The following is a 17396-nucleotide window of genomic DNA, read 5'->3' as shown; positions in this document are numbered from 1 at the left end:
GGTGCTGATTCCTCCTCAGCTGAGTGGACAGAACGTTCTCGGTCTGGAGGTCCCTCTCTGGGATCCCGGTTGTCCTGGGTCTCCTTGGGCAGCGCCAGGATCCACCGTCCTTGGAGAAAGTCAGAGGACCCATGCTTACTCCTGCCCCTGCGCCTTGAGTCACAGCGGGACATCTTGCCCAAACCAACGAAACTCCCCCACGTGTCAGCAGGAATGTGAGCAGGCCCTGATGTGTGGGCCAGCACGGACAAGAGTCCGGGGGTCTCCGGCCCCTTCCCTTGATATCGTCATGTGTCCCAGCTTCACCTTCGTTCCTTTTCGATAATCTCATCATCTCTTTTTCCCCAAAACTTCACTTTCCTGTGATCAGCACGTTAAGAAAATAGGACTATCACGTCCGAGAAAACAACTAAATGTGTCAGTCTCGTGACTCCCCTTCTCCCCTGTTCCTCGTATTCTCCCCCTCCCCCCATCCTTTTCCCTTTCCCCTCTGTGAGCATCGATCCTCCCCTCTGTTACCATCACGTTATCGCCGGTGGCTCTCTTGCTCTATGAAAACTCCGTCCCTCTGCTCCTGAACCAACCTCCCTGGGCAGCCACAGCCAGAGGGAGCCTCCCTCTGAGCAGGTGGGTGTCGACCAGGCCCATAGCCCCTGGGAAAGGAAAGGTGCGGTGGTCGCCAGGACAAGCGGAACGCAGCCTGGATTCGGATTCACACAGAGCCATGGACCTGCGTTTCCTCACCTGTGAGACGGGAACAGCCATCCCACGTATTCCTGGAGCTGCACCAAGGAACAATCAAGACGGGTAGAGTGTTGTGGATTCTTCGTGCCCTCAGAGGGTCAGCGAGTGGAGGACAGTCCACAGACTGCAGTAGTGTGGGCATGGGATGGAAGTTTCCAGAAGGCAGATTTCAGCTCTGCATGTGGAAGAGCTTCCCAGCAGAGCTGCTCTGAGAGGGAAGGAGCCTCCGTACCGGTCATGAACATGCATCGCTAGGCTCGCTCAAGCAGAGCCAGGCGGGATGCCGGTGAGAGCGCAGAGATGAAAGTCACTTTGTCTGGCAGGCCGGGTCTGGTGTCGCCTGCAGTCACCTCCTGTCTGAGACTCGGGGATTGAAGGAGTCTCGGGTTTGCTCGGGTTGCAGATTCCCCAGTGTCCAGAGATTTGGAGCAAGGCCTCACTCGTGCATGCCCTGGGATGGGAAAGGCAGGGCCATCCTGCTTCCTGGCTGAGAGGTCAGAGCTGTGAGGTCAGCCGTCACTGGGGACTTGAACCCACACATCCTGCCTGCCAGCTGTCAGCCCCTAGGTCAGCCCCTAGGTCAGCTGCCTCCCCTTCTGACACTGATCGGCACGGAACGGGGGAGGCCTAGAGGCCAGGCCAGGGATGCTCACAGAGGGCCCTCTGAACCAGCCTCTTCTGGAAACTGACCCACCCATTCTCCTGGTCCTGTGAATTGTCACACATGGCATGAAGGCTCTGGCCGGGCCCCTGCTCCGGCCTTAGGAAGTTGACATCTGTCCCTCTTGTCCTGGGAGCATGGGCGGTGCAGCTCCAAGACCCAGTCCCAGGTCTCTCCTCCCCACAGCCCTCCACCATGCCTGTGTAAGGACCCTGTCTGTGCCGTGAAGTGTGGAGTGTGGTCAGGGATACCCTGGGGCGGCTTTCCTGCCCACTCTCCGCGTGGCCATGGCCTCCGTACCCCCTCCGTGAAATGCAGCTTGCGACACCTGCCTCTTCAAGTCACCCAGAGGATTCAATGGCCAAGTTCGCAGAGTGCCAATGGCAGTCCCTGCCCACACGGGCACTGTGTAAATCCAGCCTGTTCGCCTCCTGTGTGTTCCCGGTGCCAGGCAGCAGCGGCTCAACAGATGCCAGTGACTTGGGTAGAGCTCAGTATTTGGGGCGTGGCTGTGAGGGTGGAGGTCTGCCCCCTCTCAGGGCAGGTGAGCCTTGTCCAGAGCAAAACAGGCAGGTCACGCACCTAACAGCTTGGCCCTCGGGACTGGTGGTCGTGCTGCGCTCCCCTCCTTCGCCCTGTCTAGAAGCCGGCTTTGCCCAGAGGTGGCAGAGAAATGGCTTGGTGCCCAGCCTTTGCCGCCAGCCTCCCTTCCCTCTGCAGCCTGGCCTGTGGACCAGGGGCTTACGGTGCCCTCCGTCCTCGGGTGAGGAGTCTGGGAAGCAATTAGCCTAATTGTCGTGGCAGGGCTGTGAGCAGAGGGGTCCCCAGGGGACTGCACAGCGAGGGGCTGGGAGGGGCTCTGTCTGCTGCCACTTCCGCTCTTCCCTTCCCCCCAGCACCCTGCTCCCTGAGCATCCCGCCCAGCACACCACACCTCACCCCGAAAGATGGGAGCTCACTGGCCGAGGCCTGAGTGTAGGGATTTCCATTGGGCGAGTGAGTGATGTGGGCAGAAACACTTGGGAGGGTCTTAGCTCTAGATCTTGAAGATAGAAGGTCCTCCCGCCCAGCCCCTGCCTCTAGGCAGACGAGTCACTGTTCCCTTCCCACAGACTAAGAGGTTGGGCTGTGCCCAGGGCCACCTAGAAATGGACACGTTGAGTCTGCGCTCAGGGCCTAGTACCAAAGGCAGTCCCACCCCGGATGCAGGAGCAGAGACAAGGCCGTTAACCACAGGGCCTCCCTGAGAGGTTGGCCAGGCCCTCCCTGGTCAGAGCCCCTCCCTACCCGTCCCTTGGGCTGGACAAGCCCTCCCATCCCACGTCGCCGTGTCGTCAGGATCCAGCAGGGAGCAGGTGCCTCACTGGCTCTAGGATAACATGAGTTTATTTACAAGGAGACTCTCTGCAGAGGTGTCTGGAGGATGGGCAGAGGGTCACCACCAGGAACAGCGCAGGACCCCAGAGCTGCTGGTGACAGACCTGTTGCCACCCCAGGCCTAACGGTCAGAGGAGGAAGCAGCAACTGAGACTGAGAAGGAGGGAGGATCCTGGAGCAGCCCCTCAAGAGGGGCGTCTAGGTCCCCCTTGGTCTAGGACAGAGACAGCCTCCCAGGGAGACAGCAGGGGAATAAATACCCCAGACTCACTCCCCTGCTCCGGAAGCCAGAGGACAGAGCCCTAGCCTCACCCTCATGGCCAGCCACACAGCCTCCCCCGACATCTTCCTGCCTCCCGAATCGGTCCACCCTCCGTGTCCGTTGCCCTCAGTTCCCCTTTGCCAGATGAAAAAACTGATCTCTCTAGAACTTACTGCCTTCCAACCACCATCACTGTCGGCTTAGAGTGGTCAGTTCCCGCTGGGCCAGAAACTCCTCCAGGGCAATAAAGAGAGTGGTGAGTAAGGACCAAGAAAAGAGAGCGCGTCTGGAGAGACTAGGAGTCGGCACATTCAGTGCAGCCGAGGGGTCAGGTTGGATAAGTCCCGCGAGCTGACCATTAGGTTATCAGGTGGCAGAGGTGGGAACCTTGCCCAAGGTAGTTTCAGGGGATGGTGCCAGGGAGAACCGGCTTGGGGTGGGATTACGAGGGAACGGGAATAAAGGAGTTGCAGCTGCAGGTCTAGGCAACTCATTCAAGAGACTTTGTTCTGTAGGGAAGCAGTGCACGGGCGTTGTAGCTGACGGAGCCGTGTGGTCAAGGAGGGTTTTCTTTTCCCATCATGGCAGAGAGTAGACAACTTGCCGGAGCTGTGAGCACGTGCTGGTGACAAGGACTGGACAGCAGTGTGCACTGAAGTGATGGGTCACAGACAGGAGCGGGGACGGGAGGGAAGGCCGAGGGTAGGACCACAGGCAGGGAGGTGAGCAGGGGAGCATGGACGTCGTCTTCCATGTGCCGCGGGAAATAAGAAGCACGGTCGTCACTGAGAGTGAGGCTAGTGGAGCATGGTTGGAGGGTTGAGGAGGGAGAGTGAAATGGTCATTGAGAGTGAGGGGCAGTGCCCGACAGAGGGACGTGATCTAAGAAAATCAGGGTGATTTGGTGCTTTTCTCCAGTTATGGGCCACGGAGTGGAGTGGGCAGAGGTGATCTTACTGGTTTGCCAGGCCAATGTGATGACAGGAGAAAGGAACAGATTTGCAGAGGGAGTGGGGATACGTGACCCGACCATAGTCTTTAAGCTTTAACCCGTCTGTCCATCGACCCATCCATTCACCTTTCATCAATTCACTCTCCATCCGTCTTTCCATCCATCTTTTTATCCATCCACCTATCCACCCACCCACCCCTCTGCCCATCCATCATTCCATTCATCCATCCATCCACCCATCCAGTGCCGAGTACAGCAGTGTTGTGCTAAGTACAGGGATGTGGGGATGGAGGGTGAGTGAGTGGCCCCCATTCTCTGGGAATTCATGAACCCCTGGGGAGCCAGACAAGTTCATAAGCTGCTCTGAGATCATCTGAAACCATGATGCTATCTGAGATGAGCCCCACGGCCTGGCAGGGGGACTCCGCTCAGCTCATGTCGCCAAGCTCAACCCCTCCCTCATTGTGGCCCCAACAGACCAGGGAAGAAGGAAGAAAAGGAAAGTGACAAACACTCACTGTTGCAACCCTCTGTGTGCCAGGCAGCTAGACAGCCTCTCAGGATGGACCTGATCACTCACTGCTTTTCCATCCTAGTCTGGTCTGGCGGCTCTCAGCCCAGGCTACACTTCAGAACCTCATGGGAAAGTTTGGTTGTAAAGTTGAGCTGCCCTTTGGTGGGGTCCAGCCATGCGTGTGCAGCCAAGGTGAAGGCCGCTCATGGACGACAGCCACCATGCGTGGGCGTGGAGGACACCCAGGGCGGGGGTGTCGAGAATTGCCCAGGACCCACCGAATCACGCCAGAGATGACCACTGCAGACGGGGAAACAGGCTAAACGGTGACCTGCGGCCACTCGGTGGCCAAGACGGGGGATTGGAGCCCTCCCTGTGCTTTTGCACATCTAGACTGTCACTAGGCTGTGGAATCTCACCTCCCTCCAGCGCCCCCCGTCCCCCGCACGAGGAGCAGAGGGCCAGGTTTGGGAGCCGGTGGCCACTGCCAAGTCACTTCGCCCCGTACCTCAGCTTTATTAGCTGTGAAATGGGGAGGTGGCGTCTACCTAGGTTGGAGGGAGTTTGATGAGTTCACGTCCGCAGAGCAGGGAGCGCCAAGTGCTCAGATGTGCTGACTTTATGTTGCAGATGTCCCCGTCCCATAGCTGCTGCCTGCCCACCCCAGACCCCTCCAGACCCTGGCACTCAGGACTCCAAACACACCTCCCAGCATTCCCACTGGGTCGAAGCTTCCCCTGACAGTCTGGGCTCCGGGCTCCTGCCCAGGAACCACGCAGTGGGAGTGATCAGCGTCTGCCCCTCTGCCAGCACGGGACCCGGGGAAGAGTGCACTGGGGAGAGCTATGGGCGGGGTGGTAAGGAAGCAGACGGGAGAGGAGCCCCCCTTTCCTGGAGCCTTGGACGAGGTGGGGAAGAGGGGGCCCTGGGAAGATGTAAGTTAGTGAAGGTTCTAATCAAATATTTATCAGTTAATTGATATCCGGAGGCTGCTGACAGCACCCTCTCCCTCACCCTGGCCTGTCCACACTCCTTGCCTGGCTCTCTGCCCCCTACTCCCCTCGGCCCCTTGCCCTCGCCGTCCTGGAGCCTGGCTGCTTGACCTCTGCCAGCCTCCCTCCCGCCTTGCTGGCCCCCTCCTCCCTCATCCTGAGCCCACCCCTTCCTTCTCCCTCGGGCCGGGAGCCGGGGACGTTGCCAGCACGTTGGCCGACTGGGTAATGGGGCTTTCCGGCTACTTGGGATCAATGAGGCGGGACCTCCAGGGAGGAACGGGCCCTCGTGAGTGTGTGCACGTGTGCACGCGCGTGTTTCCCTCCACTCGTAAGGGGCGTGATCTCTGCCCCAGTTTCTGCAGAGAGAGGGGAGGGACCTGGGGGCTTCACCAAGGAGGACGTAGAGGACGGGACTTCTCATCAGGCGTTGGGTCGCCCCAGGAGTGAGGGGTGTCGGCTGCGAGGCAGTGAAGGCTGGCACTGGGGCCTGGGGAGCAGGGCAGGGCTGGGCCCCGGGCAGAGAGTTGGGGGCCTCAGGCCTCCGGCTAGAAGGGAGGTGAGCAGGCAGACAGTGGAGGGGCAGGGCTCCAGCCTGAAGGCAGAACACCAGGCCTTGCGCTCAGTCTCCATGGCGCTCAGGCCACCCCCCACCCTAACAACTGATTCAACATCTGGGTAGTTGATGTTGAATGACCACTGCAGACGGGGAAACAGGCTAAACTGTTACTCCCCAATGGATAGCAGACGCCACCAGGGCAGGGGCTGCCCATCCGGGTCCCCGCCGGAGCCACAAGCCTGGCACCCCCAGGTGCCCACTAAAGAGTTTTGGGTGAATAAATAGTCACCAACTGAAGGAACGGCGTCGAGCAAGCCATCCCGCTCACTGGGAGAAGCACCTGTCTCGCGGGGGAGACGGACAAGGAGACAGACGCTAAAACTGAGGTCAAAACACGCAGAGGAGGGCTTCCCTGGTGGCGCAGCGGTTGAGAGTCTGCCTGCCGATGCAGGGGACACAGGTTCGTGCCCCGGTCCGGGAAGATCCCACATGCCGCGGAGCGGCTGGGCCCGTGAGCCATGGCCGCTGAGCCTGCGCGTCCGGAGCCTGTGCTCTGCAGCGGGAGAGGCCGCAACAGTGAGAGGCCCGCGTACCGCAAAAAAAAAAACCAAAAACGCAGAGGTTGATGGGGGAGCGCGGGAGCACACGCGAGGTCCCAGGGCATCGGGAAAGCAGTCACAAGGGTCAGCCGTCCCCGTGTGTGCAAGGGTCCTTCCACACTGGGAGGCTACTCCAGTGAGAGGTGGCCCCTGTCTTTCCAGGTGGTGAGGAACCCTCTTCCCTGGAGACACCCTCAGAAGGCCAGGGGCCGCCTCCCCTGCTCCCCAGTGTGTGTCCACAGCAAGGGACAGCCAGAACCCTGCTCCACCCCTACCTCCCCTGGCACCACGAAGGACCCCAGTGGCTTCTCTGGGGCTGAGGGACCTGCTACCAGGGCTGCTCTTTATGCCTGACGTCAGTGGTTCTCACAAGCCCCCAGAGTGCAGGAGGAGGTCTGGGGCGGGGCCAAGAGTCTGCCTTGCTACCTGCTCCCAGGTGATGCTGTTGCTGCAGGTCCTGGCACCCCATGTGGAGAACCATGTGTTTCCGGGCCCTGCTAAGGGTCAGCGCTTCTAAGAGCCCCGCATGGCTGGGATCAGCGTCGAGGGAGCACTTTCCCTCCTGGGGCAGCAGGCCTTCAAGAGGGTGGGAGGGATCTTTGGGGCATCTCCGGGATCCTCAAGACAGAGGCGGGGACCCCACTTGCCCCCCTGATAGCACCTCACCCGGTGGCCACCGTGAGGCCGAGCGGTACCAGGCTCCACGTCTGCTCCATCAACTCCAATCCTCTTCCCTGCAGGCTGTGAATCGTTTTCCCTCACTCCTGCTTTACTGATGAGAAAACCAAGGCTTAAAAGCCTTTCTAAGGCGGGAGGGAGAGGGTGTGGCTATCAAGGGCCACAAGAGGGATTCTGGTGCTGCTGGGACGTTTTGTGTCTTGACTGGACCCATGTCACTCTCCTGGTGGGGAAGGTTTCACAAGATGTCACCACTGGGGAACACTGGGTAGAGGGTACACGGGATCATGCTGAGATACTTCTTACAACTGTTGTGTCTACAGTTACCTCAAAATATTTAATTCTTTTTAATTAGGTGGATTAAAAACAAAAAGAATCTTCAGTGTGCTCAGGCCTGACGAGTTCGCACAAGTGGCCTCAAACACAGAGGTGTCTCACCCCAGACGTGGGCTCCCCAGAATTCCCCCTGCAGCCCGGCTCTGAGCTGGTGCCCCATGCTGGGGGAGCCCCCCTCCTAGCGGGCATGGAAAATGCTGCTGAAAGCACAGTTGGAGACCACAGAGCCTTCTGGAGAGGGAGCAGTGAAAGGGGGCAGTGTCCAGGCCGCACGGAGGTCTAACCAGCCTTGCTCTCTCCTTCCCCAGGGCAATCAGGACGCCACGGCTCCGCCTGAAGCGATGGCCCAGCCCTACCCCCCGGCCCAGTACCCCCCTCCGCCACAGAACGGCATCCCCGCCGAGTACGCCCCGCCACCACCGCACCCCACGCCGGACTACTCAGGCCAGACCCCAGTCCCCCCAGAGCACGGCATGACCCTGTATACACCAGCACAGACCCACCCGGAGCAGCCCGGCAGTGAGACCAGCACACAGCCCATGGCAGGGGCCCAGACAGTGCCGGTAAGTGCCCCCCAACTTCAGAACTTCAGTGGGAGTGCCGGTGGGGAAGGGGCCTGGGGGCCTGTGTATGGAGAGGCAGCCCCATAGCAGGGGTCCCCGCCCCCAGGAAGGAGCTCCTAGCCTCCAAGCTCATCGCCATCCGACCCCAAGGATCTTTCTGGTGGGCAGGAGCCACGGAGGGGCAGCCAGGCCCACCGCCTCTAGCTTTGGCTGCAGCAAGGAGAGGCCCAGGGCCCCTCAGGGCTGTCTCGGGTTGCAGGCACTCCTATCATTGCTAATCACTTGTAATCTACCTGCTTGGCTGCCCTCCAATCAGATAGCTTCAATTATGTGGTTGTAATGCAGCCCCAAGGAGAAAGTGCTGAGCCGGGCACTTCTCGGAGATTTCCTGATAGCCAGGGTCACGTCCAGGAGTGGCCGCCGCCCCTGGCCAACCGGGGTGGGCGCCCTGTGAAGGTAGCCCCTCTGGAGACCAGGCTGCCGCATCCCCTCCCTGACCTCCTCCGCTGCATTCTCCGGGCGCCCACGCCCCGCCGAGCTCTGGGGCTTTGCGCTCGTCCAGTTGGCCCTGCTGATCTGTCCCATTGCCGGCTAGCGGGGCCTGGCAGGAGGCCAGCACGCCCTGTGCTGACCGGGAGTGGCACCGCCCATCTGATGGGTGCCCCCCTCTAACCCAACCTGGCTCCCACGGTGTTCCCCTGGATCCAGATATCACCTACCCTCCCTGTGCAAGCAGCAGCATCCAGGCTCTGGGGAGACACAGCCCCCACAAGCTGCCCCCTAGGCTGGACCAGACCCCAGCCAGTGCCCTTCCTGCCTGCTCGAGGCACCACCCAGCCTGAGTCAGCACCAAAGCCACCAGGCTTTTCCATTATCCCAGTGTCCCTGGTACAGGGTGTCTGCCATAGACGCCCCCAGAGTTCCACGGATGAGAAGGGCAGCGCCCACGGGCCTTAGAATGGGGAGGCAAACCATACTTCCCTGGTTTAGCTTTTCCACCTCGGAAAAGAGAGGTGAGCACGGGAGCCAGAGGGGCTCCCTGTGAACAGGTCACGGCCAGCCAACTGGTCTCTTTCTGATGGACAACAGAAGACGGGGTGTATCTGGAAAAACCTCTCACAACCTCCTTGTGAACAAATACTGACCCCCAGAGGTTTGCCCTGGAAGCAAGCCTGGGAGACAAGAGGATCAGCTTTGCAGCTGACACAGAGGGTGCCGAGACCGACAGCTAACACCCTCTAACGCCTCGACAGCACAAACAGAGGCCTCCTGGATCCCCTGACACAGCCTCACCACAACAAATTCAAAGTCGTCTCCCTTCGGGGCTTCCCTGGTGGCGCAGTGGTTAAGAATCTGCCTGCCAACACAGGGCATACGGGTTTGAGTCCTAGTCCGGGAGGATCCCACATGCCGTGGAGCAACTAAGCCCTTGTGCCACAACTACTGAGCCTGCGCTCTAGAGCCCGCGAGCCACAACTACTGAGCCCACGTGCCACAACTACTGAAGCCCGCGTGCCTAGAGCCCGTGCTCCACAACAAGAGAAGCCACCGCAATGAGAAGCCCGTGCACCGCAACGAAGAGTAGCCCCCGCTCGCCGCAACTAGAGAAAACCAGCGCACAGCAACAAAGACCCAACACAGCCAAAAATAAATTAATTAATTAATTAAAAAAAAGAAAGTCGTCTTCCTTTGGCAGACATTTGTGGGGACCTGCTTGTGCCAGGTGCTGAGCCAGCACTGGGGACACACGGGGAAAATGACCGGCCCTGCCCCGTGGGAGCCGTTGCTTCCCACCAATCAGGGACATAAAGTGGAAGGGGGCCAGTGTTGACCTCCATGCCTGTGAGAATCCACGGCCCCAGAGAGGACCCAGGAGTCTCGGAGAGAAGCCAACTAAGACATGAGAGTCTCCCTGCTCAGCTGAGCGCCTCCCCAGGAAAGTGCCTGGGCCAGAGAGCCACTGAGCCCGTGAACGGGCAGCCTCGACCTTCCTTTCTTTAGCTGAGGCTCTTCAGATCTGGCAAGGGGGTCAGAGTCTGCTGCTCTTCCATCGGGATCCGGAGACGGAGGCCCCACGGGTGAAAGTTACTGGATTAGTAGGTGACCTCGAAGACACCCAGAGCTGCCCGGCAAAGATTTTGGCGTGAGTGCTCTGACTGGGAGTGTTTCTTCAAGCAGGGGCTTCCCACCTTGGGAGCAGCTGGGGAGGGTGGCCGCCGGCCGTCCCACTCTAAGATTCCAGGAGCCACTTCTACTAGAGTAACTCCTGGCACTCCCAGCCCTGCTTCTCAGCTGTCTTATGTCCCTCCTGTGTCAGGCCTCCGTCACTTCTCTGACTCTCCTCTTGGCCTTCCCCAGGCAGCCTGACGCTAGAAGCAGGCGGTGCGGGCTCCAGCTTTTGTCCAGACCTGCCCTCTCCTGTCTGTGGATTCCGTTTGTCATCACGGTGTCATCTACGTTCTTTTGTCAAAAGGCAGCAGGGGGAGCTGAGGGATTGGGGCTGCTGATGGAGCGGGCCCACCTCACTACCCTGCAGGGCCCCCCAGGGGTGCGAGTTGGGGACCACCTCCCTGGAGTACTCATTCATTCAAGGTCATGCGGGTCCCCTGCAGGTGTCCTCCCCACCCACTTGTCCACCCTCCATCGTGGGACAGCCAGAGGGACCTCCTCTCAGAAACTCCTCCCCTTCTCCCAAATCTTCCTCTGGGGCCGCCTCACCTTTGCACCATGGGCCTCACACGGCCTGCCCCTTGGCTGTCTCTCCTCCCCCACCAGCACTGCAGCAGCAGAAACTCCACCCGGAGCAGCGGCCTTTGGTCCCCTGTGCTCCTGGCTCTCGGGGCTTAAGAAAAGTAAAAGGGGTGGACCGTGGTGGGAGTGCAGCACTGCAGGGTGAGACTCAGCCCCTTGCCGCCTCCACGCAGGCATGGTGCGAGCAGACGGCACCATCAACACCAACGCAACAAGCGCAGCGGCCAGCAGAGAGCTCCTGGAGCGTGGCGTCATCCACGGAGTCCAAAGCGGACACACAGCTCCACTCAAGGTTCGGAAGAAGACTTCATGAGTGAACGGCTTGAGGCCACATGTGCAGAATGCCTCCTCCAAGGCTGGCTCACCGCCCACCAGGGGCGAGCCATGTCTGGCAGGCAGCTGACAGTCACTGCACGAGTGCCCAGGAGGTCTTGGAGGACCAAAGATGAGGAGAGATGGGGCCATAGAGAAAGGGCATTTCCAGGAGTCTCCCGTGCGGCATCAGCAAGCCTTGACTCCATCCCAGTGACGGCCACCAGGTCCTGGCCTGCTGCCTGTGGCCCTGCCAGACCTAACGAGCCCTGCCCAGGGCCCTCTTGGCCTCTCCCTGTGCTGGGCTTGGGGAGGCCCAGGTGAATAGAGCTGCAGGCTTCTCAGAGGGTGCGAGGGTGGGACATATGCTGTCCCACCGAGATGGGCTGGCTGCTGCCTTGAAAGGTGGAGGGGGACCCACGACGACTAAGGTGACACAGAGATGGGGAAGACACAGAAGCAAAGCGGCCGAGAGCAGTTGTGGGAGGGAAGGGAGAGTTGCTGCTGCTGTTTCTCTTTTCCCTGCATTTGAGAATCAAAGGCAAAGATTGCTTCAAAAAAGAAAAAGGAAGGGCTTCCCTGGTGGCGCAGTGGTTGAGAGTCCGCCTGCCGATGCAGGGGACGCGGGTTCGTGCCCCGGTCCGGGAAGATCCCACATGCCGCGGAGCGGCTAGGCCCGGGAGCCATGGCCCTGAGCCTGCGCATCCGGAGCCTGTGCTCCGCAACGGGAGAGGCCACAACAGTGAGAGGCCCGTGTACTGCAAAAAAAAAAAAAAAAAGGAAGTAAAGTCCCTTGGAAGGCGGTGCAGGCTGCCTGGACCACTGTGATAAATGGTGGGAAGGCCTCCATCTCGCCTTGGGGCAGCCAGTGTGCTGTTGCACTCTGGGGTTTCTCTGCACATCTTACAATTTCACAGTCATTGAACCCATTTATCTGCCTCTGTCTGCAGCTGTGCTTGGGGGCAAGGGGGGCTCTTTTCTTACTTGTGTCCTGCCCCCATTACCCCATTTCTCTCACCTGACCCTCAGCTGCTCCCCTAAGGGCCTTTGGGGTGGGATACAGAGGCAGGAGGACTCTGGATCTTGGAGACACACAGTGGGCTCAGTTCTGCTATTAGGAAGGGCCCAAGGCGGGACAGAAAGGACAGCCCAGCCCAGCCCCAGATGCCCCAGCTTCGTCAGCACCCTCCCGTGGTGTCCCCGCTCCAACCTCTGCCCCGCCCAGGGCTCCCCATCTCCTCTGAGCGCAAGCTGGGCCTTTCCTGTGGCCCTGGCCACTAGGTCGTGCTGACCGCTGCCCTCTGCTGGCCCAGAGTCAGCATTGCATGCCCCTCTCCCACTAGTTTTCCAAGTCTGGGGTGGGTCCGTTTAGTCACCTGTACCCAGGAGCAGCTGAGGGCACAGGTCTGTGGGAGGCACGGGGTGGAGGGGGGTGACAGGGGCACTGGGCCCACTCTTACCACTGCATGGAAGAGCTACAGCTTGTTGTAGCCAGAGGGCGGGGCTCAGACCTATGTAGAATCAGCAGATGCTCTGTCGCTTCTGCCTTGATCCAGGGGCACAGGTGGGCCCTCTGAAGGTGGCACACAAGCTTATTTCCTGCAAGGAAGAGTGGGACCAAGGGAGGGGGACAGCAGGGCAGCCAGGGAGGGGCTGAGCTCTCGGGCAACTCCAGGTCCCGGGCTTGGGGGCAGGAGCCCACAGGTGTCCCCGGAAAGCCCAAAGGCAGCTGCCCCATGTTGCCCGTCGGGAATGAAGGCATGTACAGGCCAGATCAGGATCCTCAGAGGCTTACTACCTCCCTCCCACCCCACCAGCTGTTCCTCCTCAGACGCCTCCCTGCTAAAGGTGGGCTCCTGGGAGCGGGGGTGGTCGGCACTTGTCGGTAAACCCCCAGGAACAGGCGCAGGACCCACACTTGGGCTCAGAGAACACACGCTCGTCAGAACTGGGCCTGCCACGCATGGGATGGCCAGCCTGCTGAGCCCCAGGTCACGCGTGTCCCCAGGCACACGAGACGATGGTAGCTTCCAACCCACGAATGGGCCCTGACACCCTGTGCTTCCTCTCAACACAGGAACACAGAGCTGAGGCTAAGGGGCCTTTGAACAAGATGCTCCCGCACCCCTGCAGCCCTCCAGGCCCCCTGCCAGCTCACCACCTGGAAGTGTGCCCAGGAGCTGGTGACATCCCCTCCCCTCCCCTATGGCATCCGCTGAGTGCAGGAGTTGGGGGAGCGGCCCTTTCCTTCCAGAAAGGATGACGAGGGTGGCCATCTAGGGCAGGCACCCAGGAGTCCAGAGACATCTCCAGCCACTGGCCTTGGTGAGGCTCTGCCCCTCGGGGTCCATTCCTCAGCCACAGCACGAGGCCTCGGTCACAGTAACCTCGCCCTGCTCACTGTTCTGGCTCCAGGAAGCTTGTGGTACCAGTCAGCACTCCTCTGGTGGACAGAACCCACCAGAAGCAAACGGGCAGTTCCCGGGGACCTGTGGAAAGTGCTCTCCGGCACCTCTCCTCTCAGCTGTGTATCCGCGGCCCAGCCTCCCGCCGCCGGCCAGCTGCCTCTGCTCCTCCAGCCACGTGGGAGACCACAGCCACTGGGACTTCCATTTGTGCAAAGTCTAACCCAGGCCTCGAGGACCCTGCCCTCCCCGCTTCACTCTCTGTGGGCCCCCAGGCCGTCCGTCGTCTGGAGTCCTGTCCCAGAAGCAGACCCCCAGACAAAGGTTCAAATTCAAGCAGTGTATTGGGCTGGTGATCCCAAAAGACCCGGGAGGAGAGCCGGGACTTGAGGCAGGAAGAGGAAAGAAGCAATAAAAGGTGTTTTTCGGCCCGTTATGCCCACAAGGGGCAGAGGCACGAGGGGGCAGAGGAGCCCCACGGGAGGGAGCCGGCGTCTGTCCACCCACCCCATCCGTCACCAGCTCTGATCCTGGGTACTAACGCTGAGCAGCCTGCAGAAGGCCATGGGTGCCAGCCCCCGGGTCACGATGAGCCAACCAGGCCCCTCGGTCAGTCGTCCCCCACTCACCACGCCCAGCCTGCCTTTGGCTCTGGGGATTCAGCAGGGACCAACCAGGCTGAAGGGCAGCCTGGCTGTGAGCTGATGGCCTGTCCCTGTTGAAGTCCCCAGGGAGGAACCTCGCGCGCGCACGCCACCAGCCCAACCTGCTTGCTGCACTGCACCGCCTCGGGGCCTCTTCACGGCCTTGGCCTCTCGGGGAGCTGGTGGGGGGGGGGTCCTTGCTTTGTGGCAGCTTTGTTCCCTGAGACCCAAGTCTTTCAGAGTCCCTCTGTTGACCAACATTTGGCTCCAAAATGAGGACCAGCTCTGAAGCACTGGACGTGGCCACCCCTGAGCCTTGGAAGATGCAGAGCCCCAGAGCAGGGTTAGAAGAAGAGGCAGGCAGCCCCGGGGGGGCCTCCCTGTGGGGCAGCACCGCCACGGATATGTGTGTCACGGTGGCTTCTGAAACTTCTCCACTTTCTCATCGAGCTGGAAACCCCAAATGGCGCCCATGGTCCCAGAACTCGGGCTGTCAGGGAAGCAGTTTGCTCATCACCTCAAAGACCGTGACAGCCAAGGGACCGCTGAGGTCAGACCTCAGCGGACAGGCCAAGCCACGGTGGGAGGACGCACTGGGCCAGGGAGGCCCGGCCCTGCGATGGTGCTGCAGACACAGCCCGGGGAAAGGCCTGGAAGTGGGACCTGAGGCTGAGGCGCTGCTGTGCCATGTCTCCTGCGGGTCCCAGGATGGGGACGTCCTAGGGGCCTGGGGAAGACCTGGCACTTAGATGGTCCCCTGCTGTGGGATGGGAGCTGAAGGCGGCACCTCCCAGCCCGGGTCCTCTTCCCGCAGCAGACAGACGACGCGGCACAGACGGACAGCCAGCCGCTCCATCCCTCCGACCCCACAGAGAAGCAGCAGCCCAAGCGGCTACACGTCTCCAACATCCCCTTCCGGTTCAGGGACCCCGACCTGCGGCAAATGTTCGGGGTGAGTGTGTGCGGCCCCTCCATCCGCACTCCCACTCCCAGTGCACAGCCCAGGTGTCAGAGAGGCCCCTGGGTGTCCTGCCTCCCGTTGCCCTCTGGGTCCAGCCCTGCCCCGACCCGAGCCTGTGGGGGAGGAGGGAGGAAGAGGGGTGCAGGCTTGGGGTAGAGAGACCTGCGTGGCTGCCACCTCCACCACCTGCCCCTCAGGCCCAGGCCAGTGCCAGTCAGGTTATCACTCCGCTGGCCCCTCCTTCTGACGAGGGCTCCAGGGACCCCTGTGCCCCTGGAGCGGCAGCCCAGCCTCCTGGCCTCACACCCAGCAGCCCTGCCTGTCCTGTGTGCCTGGGGCCCAGGCACTCAACCTCTCTGGGCATCCTCCGGGCCCCGGGGTGGGGTGACGGGAGAGGCACAGGATGGGAAGCAAGTGTGCGTTCTGTTCCTGGATTCTCCCTGTCTGTTCCTAGACTTGGCTCTGTAAGATTTCAGCCAGTTGTAGGGTTACTGTAAGATCCTGCAGGGAGGCCCCTAAGTCCCGTGGTGACTTTATTCTGTCACTCGATTTGAACACCTAGCAGGTGCTGACGCCCACCGGGTGCCAGGGCTGCCCCGTGGGCAGGTGAGGGGGCAGCAGCCAGGGTTCATCCCTGGCCACAGAGGACACATGCGCCTGGCCCGTGTTCCCTCCCTTTCTTCCCTCTCCCACCCCAAACTCTCCTCGCCCTGCCTGCCCTGTGCCCACTCCCCACTTCTGCCGCAAGTCAGGCAGGCTCTGGGCCCTGAACCCCAGCCCTCCCCTCATGCCACCCACCGCCCCAGATGGGATTTGTCAGGCAAACAGGAGGTGGCCCTCCTGGGATGGACTCAGCACCTGCACCTGCCGTCGCCCCAGATATCCACTTCTGTCCCCGGGGGCCAGGCCCCACTGGATTTGGGGTTAGACCCAGTAGGGTGCAGGCAGGACTTAGAATCATCGGAAGATGAGAATGCTGCCCGCTCTTGGCCCTGGGCCTGGGCAGCTGCCAAACCTCTCTGAGCCCGGGGCCCCCACTCAGAGCAGCTGGTATTACGATGTTACTAGGTCAGTTCACTTGGACGCCCTTCCAGTCCCTACGTCACGGGCCTCAGCACACTCAGTCCCTACAGGCCGCCCGGGGGCGCCCACGGTCCCTGCAGGATGCCCATGAGTCCACTCGTCCCTGCAGTACAGCAGCACCATCCTCCCTCTCCAGGACTTCCCTCCCTGCCCACGTGACACCCACCTCCCAGATGTTACAGGGTGAAGGGGAAACTCATCAATTGTACGCACTGGAGACCTCAGGACAGGCCCCTCGGGACCTCCACTGGGATTTTAGGGGACCTGGTTCACAGGTTCCTGGTCTCACGTGCCAGTGAGGGAGACAAGGCTGCCCCTTGGGAGTTCCAGGCCAGCGATGGGGCAGGAAGGGGGCAGCCAGAGCGTCTGGGCCCAGCTGACTGGTATGTCCTGGTCAGGCAGAAGGGCCTGGGGTCACTGCACCCTGCCCCACACACAGCCCAGCCCCAAACAGCACAGGTAGCAGGCAGTGCAGGGTCCCTCCCTAGCACCTTCTCTCTTCCAGGGGCTCCTCTCCCTGCCAGCACCCCACCTTTTGGGAAGGACTTACCCAGAACCCATGTGTGTGAATTAGGGCGGTCTGTCAGCAACTTGTGTCAAAGTCCCAGCAGGGAGAGGAGAGGATGCTGACGCCACCGCAGATGGGACCAGCGTCCTGGCGGGAAAAGCTCTCTGCACGGGAAGGTGGGGAGGGATGCCCACCCCACCCCACCCCACCCCGCCGCCAGGCTACCCAAGAGCACCTTCATGTCCCTGCAGGAGGCGGAAAGAGGGCCGGGGGCAGAGGACCTGACACAGGCAGGGGGCAAGGGTCCCCTGGGGAGCAGGCTAGCCGGGCCAGCAGTCTTAACACACCCTCTCCTGTCTCCCCCACCCCCATCTCTGTCTCTGCAGCAATTCGGAAAAATTTTAGACGTGGAGATCATTTTTAACGAGCGGGGCTCCAAGGTGGGTGCCGCCCAGAGGCCGCCACCATTACAGCGCCCGGCTGTAGGTCCCGCCA

The 17396-nt window shown here is 61.0% G+C and overlaps 1 protein-coding gene across 5 annotated transcripts in view; it reads left to right on the top strand.

Moving 5' to 3' along the window:
• Positions 1–17396, top strand: part of RBFOX3 (RNA binding fox-1 homolog 3) — a 334917-nt gene that overhangs the window by 304138 nt on the left and 13383 nt on the right. For 2 of the 5 annotated variants that reach the window (XM_024760895.1, XM_024760893.1), the window contains 3 exons: positions 7983–8237; positions 15164–15301; positions 17288–17341. In XM_024760895.1, the coding sequence (XP_024616663.1) occupies positions 8016–8237; positions 15164–15301; positions 17288–17341 (414 nt within the window). In that variant the 5' untranslated portion in view covers positions 7983–8015. Of the gene's footprint in view, positions 1–7982; positions 8238–15163; positions 15302–17287; positions 17342–17396 lie in introns of those variants that run through there. The other 3 variants (XM_024760894.1, XM_024760892.1, XM_024760896.1) reach the window with 2 other exon arrangements.

Source organism: Neophocaena asiaeorientalis, unplaced genomic scaffold (genome assembly GCF_003031525.2).
Source record: "Neophocaena asiaeorientalis asiaeorientalis breed wild unplaced genomic scaffold, Neophocaena_asiaeorientalis_V1.1 scaffold30, whole genome shotgun sequence".
Classification (NCBI taxonomy): domain Eukaryota; kingdom Metazoa; phylum Chordata; class Mammalia; order Artiodactyla; family Phocoenidae; genus Neophocaena; species Neophocaena asiaeorientalis.
The sequence above is the reverse complement of the archived record's forward strand: the minus strand, read 5'-3'. Positions and strand labels throughout refer to the sequence as shown.